Genomic DNA, 13,072 nt, shown 5'->3' on the forward strand with positions numbered 1-13,072 from the left:
TGAAGCCCCGAGAGTGGTGTAAATAATGCAACGATTTGGATCAACTGAGAATAACGTCGTGATTTCATTAGGACCACAGACCGCTTTTGTATATATATATATATATATATATATATATATATCTGCTTCCCACACACCAACAGTACATTGAATTTTTCGTGTTGTCCCTATGACAGCTGTCAGTGAGACAAGTCGACCGTTAACCTTAAGTTGCTGTTAAACACTTGTTAATTTGACCATTTGCGACCCGAAGGAAAAATACTGGTAGTTGTCCTAATTTGTGTTGTAGCCTAACAGGCATGAGCGTATCTCTTACAGAATTTTGGACTCTATTGACGGGCTCGCTCGGGCACAAGTGACTTGAAACGCCCCCCACCTACCATTGAACGGGCAAAATCAAAGTTCACTCTCCTGATGAAGTAGTGGGAACACTGTGTTTTGGTTTTATACTGGCTGATTTCGAAAGTAGTTGACAGGTTATTGCCGGGAACAACTTCGTCTTTGACACAAGTTCGGCAACTGAGTTACAAGGTTAATTTATTTTTAAGGCCGACAGAACCGACCAGCAAGGTCTCTTGTGAGTAGCAGGACGGATCAGTGTTACGTGTCGGCTGAGATTTGTTAGCTAGTCCGAAGGCTAAGATCGATAGACCGGGAAAAACCTTGAATGAATTTGGGCCGGATTTGGGTTTAGTTCTTCTAGTCTATTGCACTTCTGTTAAAAATTCCTCTTGAGTGCTTTTTGCTGGCCTGTGTGGGTGAGTAAGCACAACTATATTTGGGCTAGCTGGGATTACATGAGTTGTGGAAGGGTTTGGGTCTGAATAACATAATGACGACTCCTTCCTGCATGGTGTCCGGTGTGTCCCAACGTCGTGCTGTCTTGAACAGTAATTTCACTGAGAAACGCCAAACTAAACGAAATGATACAGCTTTCAGTAGATGCAACACTTCGACACAAAGGTCTGCCTGAATCTCGACCCGGAACGACGTCTAGGAACGTGATCCCCGGTTCGGGCTAATATGTGTATGGAAAGCCCCTAACGGTGAGCTTGCGCCGGACATGGATGCCCACCGAGTTTCTTGCGTTATTCATATGAAAGCAATAAGACCAACGACTTCCAAAGGTCTCCCAATAAATCTAACCTTCAGATGAAGTTTTGCATGGGGATAGTGTTCACTATCCTTCCAAGACTGTAGGGTATAAGAGAGGTAAGGAGTTAAGAAGTATTCCGACAAATATACTCATTTGCAGATCAATTTGGCTTTCACGGGAGGCTTAACTGGATCTCTCGTTTATGAAATTCTTCAACTGAATGCGCTGCACGTTTCAGTTGGTAGGAGGTTCGAGACATCGCAGTACATTTTCATAAGGGAATCTACTCACAAGGTCGAAAAGTTTTCAGTAAACTTGTGAGTAGTCTCCTTTGAGAACTACTTCTTATCCAAGACCAGCAGACGCGTACTGCTTTAAGCTGCTTATCAATTCAGATTGAGGCACTAGATACTGATTGTACTTTGTCAATATTTAGTCAAGTCGGAGCGCTGTGTACAGAAGAGGTCTCTCTAATAACAGCTCAAATCAGGACCAAAAACAGCCTTTAGGAAAATGAATATGGGCAAGCGGTTGTTACAAAAGGAATCAGTCACCCAGTGAGGAGTAAATTGGCGCGGCATTAGTTCCATACAAGACAAAAGCAGCCAAGGTTATCAAAAAGGCTCCTAAAGTATCCAACATTAGAGTAGCGTTTCAGAAAGGAATAACGTTACGCTTTGCATCAACGCAACTAAGAGATCGCCTTCCGATTGAAAGACCTGGATACGGTTTACATGAAATTAAATGCAAAAAATGCCCCAAGGTTTATGTAGAAAAATAGACGCTATCTGACAACAAAGCAGTTTTACCACTTAGGAAGACCCCAAGCGATGAAAATTATCTCTCTACAGAAGTGCCTTGCAGTAGCGAAATTCCTGAAAAATGAAAAACCTCCCTTACCTCAAGAAAAACCTTCAGAGTACCAATGAAAATAGGTCTTAAAAAATGTACTCATGATCTTGTATTGCAGAACAGCCACAAAACCCAGATGCTATAACACGCATACGATGAAAATCGCAATTCACAGGTCACCGAGATAGTCTGATGATTAGTTGACGAAATAGAATAATAAATCTACTGAGTGCCAATTTTGTTTTGACGCGAGACTCATCTGGAACCCGGCTAAGTCTCCCGTTTATGATGTTTTTAAGCATCTGAATATGCTGTACCAGGTCGCCTATGTTTCAGTCGCTACGAGATTCGACATATCGCGATATATGTATAGACGTAATACACTACTCATAAGGTTGCTGAAAGTTGTTCGATAGCACACGACTGGTTTCGCCCACCTTGGGGCTCATCAGGTAGCACAGTTCACGAGTTTTCGTCAGCCTTATGTTCTACTCGAATCCAAACTACACGAAATTTGCGAACTACATTAAATTACCTATCAACTGGGTTCCACGGGCGATCCAGCTGAACCTCTCGTTTACGGAATATAAGGCAGCCTTTGTACAGCACATTCAGATGAAGGATATCTGAAGGAGAGATTCACCTGAGTCTCTCGTGAAATCCCAGCTAATATACATGAGATTTTGTTTAGTCATTGAAAATGATATGCTAACAAAACATTTGCTAATTTCAACCTGATATTCTAAACTAAATTCTGTTGATGCTTTAGTAACTAGATTATCCAAATAGAGCTCTTTAGGTCGTTTTGTTTTATTAATGTTTATCGTTTATTTCACCTCTAAAGTGCGCCCATCAGAAGCCTGTTACACTTCGCCTCACACGATATGGTGAACTGATGTTGAGATCGACACCTGAATAACATCGCATAGAATTTTCGCATCGTAGAGCTGAAGGCCTCCAACTAATTTTCTATGAGCAGTTCACGGCACACGTTGGAAGTCATCCATTTCGTTCAGCTGCTCGATACTTTTTAACGCGAAATTACACCCTTATTTCTCATGTGTCATAATTTCAGGATAAGACCCCTTGGTTCAAATTAAGCCAAGTTGGGATTCTGCTTCGTTCACACACATAAACGAGAGATTCAGATTAGTCCCAGGTGAGTGAGTGTATTTCTCTAGTTTTTTGCAACTTGGGTTCAATTAGAACATAAGGTTGACGGAAACTCGGGGACTGTGCCTATCTGATGAGCTCCAAGAAGGGCGAAACTGGTTGTGGGCTGTCGAAGAGTCTTCAGCAACCTTATGAGTAGTGTAGCAGAGGCTTATGGAACTCGCGCATGAGGGCTATGGCAAGTGCTGTAAATCAAAAGCTGTCTTGGTAATCCATCGTCAAATTAGCGTCCGTAAAAGCGTCGACAGGAACGCGGTCGCCCAAATTACCAACCGTTCCCAAAAGAAGAGTCAACCCACTCTGCGTAATGCAGATAAGCTTGACCGGGTAAAGAAATCCAGTGGCTACCGGTTCCAACAGAAGTTACAGTAACTCCTGAGCCCAACGTAAAAGTTATATCCCTTTTTGTGGCAAGTAAACCGCGCTGTTCGTGAGACGACTAACGTTTTCCTGATCGGTCGGCCGTCAGTGGTGAGACCAGGTTACATGCACTCAGCTGGCAAGCACATTCAAACGAGTCATCATCTAGTGGTACTGGCCAAACCACGGGTCACACAGTCCCACATTCGTCCGACTATGAGGCCTATAGCACCTGATACAAACAAACCGTGGAATCCAACTCTGGCATTTCGCTTGCTGTTATTGACATTTTGCCCTGGCCCATCCTGACACCGGAGTAAATCCCGTTGCTTCTGGACCTTCACGCGTCCAACTATTTTCCACATATATGGAAGCCTGACTGACAACGCCGTCGTCAGCAAGTTCATGGTATGCTCGCCAACCAAAAACAGATTCGCCGAGCCAACTACGCCACCATCCAGACCTTATACTACCTGAGGTGGAAAAACGCAGCGTCTGTCTTTTTCCATGGGCTGTGGAAGGAAATATACAAAGGGAACTGTGGTCCAACTTCGGAAGCCAACCAATACTGAATACAGTTGCTGTCAGCTCCAAAGCATGAGTAGCCGACTGGGTGCTACCGTCAGAGTGGTGTTCAATCGAGTCACTTACAGAGGACAAGACTGGTCGTACGATCCGCTTGATGGACAATACGTTTTCAGGTTCGGACATTCTCGTGCTAAGAATGCTTCACCGGTTCCACCTGAAAGGTTTTGCTGAGTATCCCAGCTTGCTGTTTTTATCTGGTGGCTTATCCATCCGCATTTGTGTTGTGTTCCGGTTAGCCTTCATCAGACCAACTGGCACCAATTTCCGTATAGTCCATTCATGTTGGGGCTTTCATAAAATGCGTGCTAATCGATGGAGCTGCAGATCGCAACTTTCTTCACTCCAGTTGTTATTTCTACATCGAGACAGTTGTAAGTCACCTCACTGGTACACGCCCTGCTTCTTCACTCTTCAACGGCTGCTTCTAACCTCATTTTGGCGCATGTTGGTAGCTTGTTTTTCCAGAACGCCTGTTTCCTCGCTTGTCCAGCTCTCGTATAAACTACTGAAGACGAAAGTTGGAAATACTCGGCATGATCATGGTGACCGGGTGACCTGTCGTCCAAACTGTGCTCAACCGCAAAGTTTGATGAATTTTCGGAAATTCTTCTGAGCCAAACATAATGCCTAATGTGGCCATCATAACCAGGTCGCAGGGGAACTCGCAAAGTCACCGTCGTCTGGGATTCATCGTCTTCGAGGAGTTGAGAACACCTACCCCGAAATCCTTTAATGAGCCTACCCTAGTCGCTGTTCGGAAAGGCTGAGCAACCCAAAAAAGTGAGTAATTTCTTGATCAGCGCTGGATGAGTGTGTGAAATGAGAAGAGCAGAAGTACCTCACTGACGATTTTTCCTTTGTTATCGCCTCGGCTCCATGTGTCATTCATAAAGTTGTTGTTTTTTGTTTCACAAACCGAAGACCGTTTCAACCAGGGGTATATGCTTTCCTCAATCACCCAAAACTGTCATTAGACTGAGACTCCTTAGGTCACAGTCAGTGACCTATATTCGCTGAAGCTTTCAACCTCTCTATGTACACCTCTATGAGTCGTACATGGCGTAGAGTGTACATGATTGCCATTGAATTTCACACCTGACCCTGTATGACGAACACTTTATACCTGGTGTGTGATTCTCAACCGTGCTAGCGCTTACCACACCTTGAAGAGCATTGAGAAATGTATGTCCTGTCTTCAGTTACTGTTCTCACGTCTGTTTCCACACCAAACACCCTTACATACTTTGGTGACCGTTTGGCCTGACTGGAAAACTACTGTTGATGCGCCCTATTCATAGTATAAGTGAAGCCAATCTAATAGGAGAAGCAATGTACAGCCGCTTCATCCTGATTAGGACTCATCGACAGTGCGCATCTAAAAAACTCCAGAGTCTCGAACCTTCGACCTCCTGACTAGTAGTTCGAACACACGTTCGGCAACTGGTGGCTGATTAGTAGTGTGATTAAAAGCACGCATCTTTCAGTCACGGAATCCACATCACATAGTCACATGTGACGACCAAATCCTCGAACGATGACGTCTCAGGAGGAAGTTTTACTCATCGGGTGAATTTCACTCCTCCTATGAGGTTTAATATCAGCAATGATGTGAAGCACCCGAGAACTCATGTTGTAAATCCATGAATATTAATTTATTGCGTTCATTCGGTTGGATTCAGGGATCTTGGATTCTAAACAGAGCTACACTGTAGCTTACGGTGACCTACAAAAGTGTGCAGTGCGATTTACTTCTTAAAAATTTCGGCTCCCGTTATTTTGGCTCAGCGACAGCTCTTCAACTGTCGGTCAAACTTTGATATCAATTAACTTTTCTCGCTACTAATAAACAATCAGTAACTGCTCTTTAATGTCAAATGGGGAACTGCTGCCCAGACGGTTGTCTTAGGTCTTGGAATTTTGCGGTGATGAAAGCTAAATTCTGTGATCCCTACATCTTACCAAATGTTTTTTAATGCTCTACGATTCATACTCTCAGACGAGTTAACTCAGGAATGTCGAAGACCGTTTGGCGGGCTTGTTTAGTGCTCCGCCCTGACAAGAGCACTGAAGGGACCGATCAAAGGTGGGCAATCAGAGACAATAAATTAGTCTCTTGCTAAGCGCAATACCACCTATACCACTATGGATATCGCGCTAAGTCATACACATTTTATGGAAGCTGATCCGCCGCACTTCCCTTTAGTGGGTTACCAGCACCACTAACTAACCCGTTGTTCATGTTTCATAACTCATTATCTACACAGAGTTGGGATGGAACAGACAGAGTTGTTGGAACAGACAGAGGAATAACTTTTCGCTTCCATCAGTTTTGACTGAGCCTTTTATAAGGGTTTTTAGGCTCACTTTTCCCCCGCATCAAACTCTATATAAGCTGACTACACATTTTCAAAAAATGAAAATGATACTCTGAAATAATGTACGTCATTAGTAGGATCAGAACACCAAATTAGTTATACGGTCTGCTCAAATTCCAACGATATGCAACTCTGACACACATACACCTCACTTCCTAGTTAGCTTTCTGCGACTTGCCTTTCTGCATAATCTGGTGTTCTAGCTTTTTATCTACTTTGCATACATATGCCATCACCCTTTGATGGGTACTCAGAAGTTGTCGTTGGGTTAGTTGGCCGATTTTACATAAAATATTGGAAAAGTCATTCCGAAAACTCATACTGTTCTCAGCGAAAACATAAAGACATGAAGGGTGGCTTGACCATGGTATATTTGGGCGATGTTGCAGAAAATCGATGGTTCTTATGCGGTTCGCTGGGTTTGCCAGATAGATGGCAAACGTTTTGACGAAACACTGTCCATGCGGAATCGGGTGGGCCTACTGTTTCTCTATACTATGAAAAACTGTAACCAGATTGTTCATTGCCCCTTCGAGCCGTTCTCTTAGGAAGGGGAGGAAACGGTTGGATGATTTTCTAATCATACTTCTGATCATACATTTGTAACTCGTCAAGATAGCCATTCTTTCCGCCACCCTTTTATCCTGCTGAGAGTCCAAACAAACATTTAACATGCAGTGGGCTCTGATCATCTCTTGGTGGTGGTCTGTTCATGACATAATCCTGACAGGCCAACTTGGAAACGATACCTACTTAGGGATACATTCCAGAGGATCAAACTGAATACTACTTTACTAATCCCTACATTTGATGATTATTCAAAGTCTGCTGAATATAAACCATGTCACAAGCCAGATGTACGTCATTACAACTTGCATTCTGAAAAATTGATGCTTTGCTTCGTACCAAACGGAAACCGTTTGCAGTATACCTGTGCAAACTGACAGTACCGGTCAAAAGAGGTCCCCTTAGCAATTTGGATGCTGTAATGTTGGCCCGACTTTTTTGCAGACTAAACTACAGTTTCTCGTTCCCTTGTAATGGTCATTTGGACGGACCGATTGGCCGTTTCGCCCTGGGGTAGTTTGGTCCTTAGGGATATGGCAGTTTTAAAAAGCTCAAAGAGACCGACTAGATGTGGTTACTGTTGAGAAAGCACCCCTGAGAGGATAACCCTAGTTATTTTTACTACGTAGTTACTTTGATAGCTTGCTAAAGTGCGGTGAGTAACCGGCACAAAACTGGGTACTATTAAGATTTATACTGACGATTTGCTGTATGGTTGAAGAACTTGCGTAACATACTCAGTTTCTAGTTCTTAACGGATTAGCAGGCCTTCAACCTTGCTTTTTTCGCATTCTGTGCCCAGTAAATCTGACTGAACCAGAGTGTTTCAACGTAGACCGACGGGTTTAAACACAGACATGTTGGCTGTGTTCGTGATTACTCGGTTGAGAATCAGCCCCATCACTATTTGATCACAACCACAACTTATTCGATGCACCATGAGACGCCATTGCACTTGTGTTAGCTTAACCGGGAAGTGGAGCAGTGGACGAGATATGAAAAAGTGACAATATTTTGAAAATCACCTTGATAGTTATAGTAGACTCAACTGAATATTCGCAGTCACTAATCCTCAACTAAATATGCCACACATAAGTTTCAGCTAGAACGACTCACAACAAAACGTATAAGGTTGCTGAAAGTCCCCTAACAGCCAAACACCAGTTTCACCCACCTTGTGGCTCACCAGGTATACGTAGTCCACAAGTTCTCATTGGCCTTATTTCTATTCGAACACTAACTGGTGGCTAAGTTGAGTCAAATATTCATTTTCCCAATTTATAGTAATATTAGGGACAGACTCAGCTGAATCTCTTGGTTATAGTTTGCAAATGAGCGTAGAAGTGTACTTAGGTACAAAGTGAAAGTATAAACTGATGGAGAAAGAGATCCTACCTATCTGACTTGCACCGAGAAAGACGACTAGGTGGCCGGCCATAAAACAGTTTCAGTCAACCTTATAAGTGACGTTGTTTCAAGAGATGCCTGGAAGTTGTGTGGCTGACTTCTGTACCAGGCAATCGAAAGCGTTTTTCTAGCTGCATCATCCGGGAACACAATGGCTTGCTGAGCTCCAGGATGAATGTCAACCGTGAACCGTCGTCCGCAGGCCGACCGATCCGAAAGAAATTTTGTTTTTAGTCACGCTACTGGTAAGAAGATAAGTAGGTTAATGGATGGTGCAAAGTGTGGCATCCCTCTTCTCAGCCAATCGCAAGCTAGTTTTAGTCAACCAATCAGCAAGCGAGAGGCAACCCTTTTAAGGGCAAGCTGGTCTCCGCCTTCAGTTGGTCAGTAGATCGCTCCTCACCACTTTCGTTCCATGGCTCTCGCTCCCGGGTTTATCGGCCCAATTCATGTATGCAGACGTCTGTTTGGGGAAGTTAATCCCACGTGCGTACAACAGGCACTTGAGACAATGATTCTAAAAGACACTGAAAGATTCACTAAGATATGGAATTTCCCTCCCTTTTCGAACACCTCAGAAGAACGCCAACCACTATCAGTGTTAAATGCGACACAACCAGGATCTGACACAAGACGTGGAGAAACTGTTAGTTCAACTCGGAACGGATGGAGACTGGTTCACCCAGAGGCTTCGTTCTACATTACACCCCCGCGAAGGTTGAAAGCACGTCGCCGTTTGACACCATCAGTAGCAGAAAAAACCAAATATGAGGTTATGCAGAAGACAGTATCCAGGAACCTTGAAGACGTTTTCCACACCAGCAAGAACCAAATCTTGCTTCAACTGGCGAAAGACACAAAGTCAATCGAAACTCAATTCGCTGATCTACTCCACTCATTCCGAGACCAGGCAAAAATGGAAGAGCCAACATTAACATCAGATCCCGAAACTCCCGGGGAAGGATGTCTCACCAAGCCACCAGTTGCAGAAATAGTAGACCAATTCAAACCACCCTTGATCAGCACACCAGAAGCATCCACCCATCCATGTGCTAGTATTCAGAACCACCGACTGATCATAGCGCGCCCTGCTCGATTTTCGGAACAGACAGCGAAGCGAAAAATCAATGCCAGAGTTACTGGTGAGTTTATATTATTTTACCTCCACTCCTCAAGGCGGATAGTTTTGTATCCTCTAGTACAGATTCAGCTTGTACTGTTGTCTGTGACTGATTTTAAACTGGTACTATGAAGAACAACTACAGTTAAGATTTTTTAAAGCGTTTAGGAGTCCCGTTTGATTGCGATTGCCGTACCATTAGTCATATGAAATGTGGATACAGAATTTCAAGCCCCCTCTCCAGTCTGATGATCATAAGCCAGTCCGTCTACAGGCACACTGTGTCCAAAACACGTATTCTCGAAACCTCTGAGTTAGCTCGTTCCAGTCTGTCTATCCTTGAGATGTTTCCAGTTCAATAGAATAATCCTCCAAAAGGAGATGACCACAGGGGAAATGCGTAGCTTGGCTCTCTTGGTAACGTTCGTGACTAACGAAGGAGCTTTGAGAAAGGCCTCTCTGTGGAGGGGTCATTCAGCTAACACGTGCTTTCTTCCAGCTCGTTCGGCTTACGAGTGGACTAAGATTAGTCATTTTCACACATATTTGTTGTTAGGTTTAATCAACACTAATGTTAATCTTCCATCCACTTTGCACCAAACTCCTCGATCTGGTCAAAAATTCAACCAACAGCCATTTCGGGTCTTTTTGTTAACAACCCGAAGCCCGGAATTACGGTCCTGTAGATAAACGACTTTGTGCTTACATATGGAAAAGATAAACTTTATTTTCAAGCCCCATTCAAAAAAACTTCCTTCACTATATACATTTGTAGTCTCTTTTGTTGCCCTCTTTGTAGGTGGGTCTATTAAGAAGGAAGCTCTTTTAGTGAAAAAAAATTTAATCACTTTTAGCTGAGCTTTTGAAACGGCACTTTTCTTAATCAGGCCAACGCAGAACCGCTTCTGATTGGTATCTGTCTGTTCTGGGCGAGCTACTGTATCTGGATAATCTTCGTTTTTTCAACTGACATGGTTTGGACAGCATTACACAGAGAAGTAGATGCCATCAAAAATGGGACGTTTCTTTAACTTCATATTGTGTTTCCTGTGAAAGTCGTACCCTCCTATATTTCAATGTGACTTACTACCCAGCATACCGCTTGCTCCTCGGAGGAAATCTAATTTTGGAGGTACATTGCGATCTTTCTTTCGAACCGCTAGTCGCATACCTCTCCGTTGCACAATGCCTTTGGGACAATTTTTCTCTGAACACAAGGGATCTTCAGCTGCCCAGCTCACTAACTTGTTCAGTCATAAAATATGATCATACAACTGAACTAGTGACTTGCCCAAATCTATGTGTATATTTCACTTAAACGACTTTGTTATTTACTTTTTCTAGACTACTTTGCTGTCAACAAACGCCCGCGACATTCTTTGAAATAACCCAAGAAATCGTTAAAGGTACGTGCATACTGTTACTTCATTACCTCACCACTAAAACGATTCCACGGGAGACTAAATGACCAAGCCTATCACGCTGATAGAAAACAAAAATTGGAGTTGCCTTCCGTCGCCATTTCTAGTTAAACCATAATCCAGTTTGAAACAGAAGCGATAAAATTATACCAACTGCTTCTTTGTATGTTTATTGTGGGATATAGTGGGAATTCGTTCGGCCACTAGAGCCTAGATAAATTACTTAGGCGTATTCTTGACCTATTTTGAGAATTGAGCGCCCAGACCAATGTAAGCTTGACGATCCCGGATACTTCCTTGGTATTTTTTCGCGCTTTTCTTGCTGCATAGTACAATCTATGTTTGAAGATCTTGATAGTTCACGACTAGGCTCACACTTCATCTTTGGCGAGCTAGTCAATACGGCTTCTATAAAATGGTGAGAATGGGTTGGCGCCGTATGTGGCGTTGCTGGCCGTGAAGTTGGATGACTACCATCAATTACAGTGTGAATGACTGCGTCTAACCTCCAACCTAGGATAGATAACTCACTCTGTCTATTTCCACCGGTTATTTGCCATCTGCAGAAGTTCAACACAGCCAAACGTCCCCAACAGAGTGGGTCCCCAACAGAAAGGGTCAGATGAAAGTTACACGGAGAGAGCGTGATAGTATACTAGCAGTGTAGTAGTGTAGTAAATTAGTGAAGACGCTTAATCACCGTTTGGTATTCCGACCTTGGGCTCTACGCCTTTGTTTTTTCCTTACGCATCTCAGTAGTCCGGTTACATAAATAACTGCCTCTATGGAGCGTTCAGTGTACTGGTCCTCATTTATGTAATTGTCACAGAATCACAAGATGTCTAATCTCTTTGCTGACATCCAACTCCACAGGGATGACAATGTTCATGACATAAATGCCCATCTGTCGTGTGCGAATGCCTAGCATTGCTTTGTGATTCTATCCCTTCTAGTGACTGAAAGAGCCGCATGAGTAACTCAACGCGTTCCTGAAACTCAGTTTCCTCATCAGCTTCGCTCACTGTTGAGATATATTCGTGGTCCCTTCGGCTTACGGCGGTCGATGGCACTAAAATCAAACTGTTTCAACCGTCAATTTCAGAAAGAAATTTACACAAATAGATGTTCCGACCATTTCGTCGCGCTCATTTTTCACTAGTTTTATTCATATTGTGACTAAAATAGGAATTAGTGCTCATCACGAACAGGTTCGCCGATGAGAAAGGATCAGATAATATGTTGACGGACTTGTAGCAGTCAATTGGGAGGTTCATGTAAATGTTGTTGCAGGATGCACAGTTGGGGAGAAGGCTAGTGATCTCCGGTAAGCGCATTTTCACGTACACTGTCTCTCCACGAATGGGTCATTAATCATGCAAGAGTTGCTTTGACGTTCAGCTTTGGTCTACCAACCCCTGAGCCCAAGATCTGCACAGGTAGATGCATAAATTATCGCACTCACTCAGAGGTCATCCACAGGACTGCATGGTTGTTTTCATCTGTAGATAATGCCTTGGCTGACTGAGCATATGACGCTTTGTCTCACACTGTCAATGTGTACATTACCGTCGATCACGCACTCATCGGTGAGTTCCTGGCCTTTTAACTCTGATACAGCATACCGTTTTACATTCAATCGAACTGCTAGAACCTATTACTCTGTGCATTCATATTGATGGCTACATGTTGTCGGAAGCGCACAGGAATTTGGGAAACACAATTCCCAACGGTTCTGACAATGGTAGGCCAAACCTACGGTCGGTATGGTGCTCCAGTTCGCTGCCATGTAGACTATGATACTTTGGTTTTTTTCTACTTTTCCTTGTCTCCAGAGTAGACCAAAGTTTGTTAGGCACGGACTGGCACTCGCAACAGTGTGTCGCACGTGTACTCTGACTCATTCCTCTCCCAAACCTTTGTGTGGTGCCTCGTAAGCCCCCGATATAGACTGGTAATAAACCCGTCTGGGCGCGTACGTAGAGAACGAGGTTTACTCCCATTCTTTCTCCCTCACGTGCCGTATTTCCCAGGCCATGTGAAACAAAGCGCCCGTGTCATCGGTATTTGCTTCGCATTCTCCCCCCCCCCTCTCCCCACCCCCCTCACGCCATAT

General features: G+C 43.7%; 2 protein-coding genes across 2 annotated transcripts in view; one reads left to right on the forward strand and one right to left on the reverse strand.

The window, feature by feature from the left end:
• The window catches only part of T265_09061 (hypothetical protein), a gene marked incomplete at both ends in the record, with an annotated part of 85,204 nt that overhangs the window by 23,522 nt on the left and 48,610 nt on the right, over positions 1-13,072 (reverse strand). The window contains one exon of the mRNA XM_009175040.1: positions 10,626-10,782. Within this exon, the coding sequence (XP_009173304.1) occupies positions 10,626-10,782 (157 nt within the window). The remainder of the gene's footprint in view (positions 1-10,625; positions 10,783-13,072) is intronic.
• The window catches only part of T265_09062 (hypothetical protein), a gene marked incomplete at both ends in the record, with an annotated part of 7,261 nt that continues 2,997 nt past the window's right edge, over positions 8,809-13,072 (forward strand). The window contains one exon of the mRNA XM_009175041.1: positions 8,809-9,560. Coding sequence (XP_009173305.1) covers positions 8,834-9,560 — 727 coding nt within the window. The remainder of the gene's footprint in view (positions 9,561-13,072) is intronic.

Source organism: Opisthorchis viverrini (genome assembly GCF_000715545.1).
Source record: "Opisthorchis viverrini unplaced genomic scaffold opera_v5_252, whole genome shotgun sequence".
NCBI classification, from domain to species: Eukaryota; Metazoa; Platyhelminthes; class Trematoda; order Opisthorchiida; family Opisthorchiidae; genus Opisthorchis; species Opisthorchis viverrini.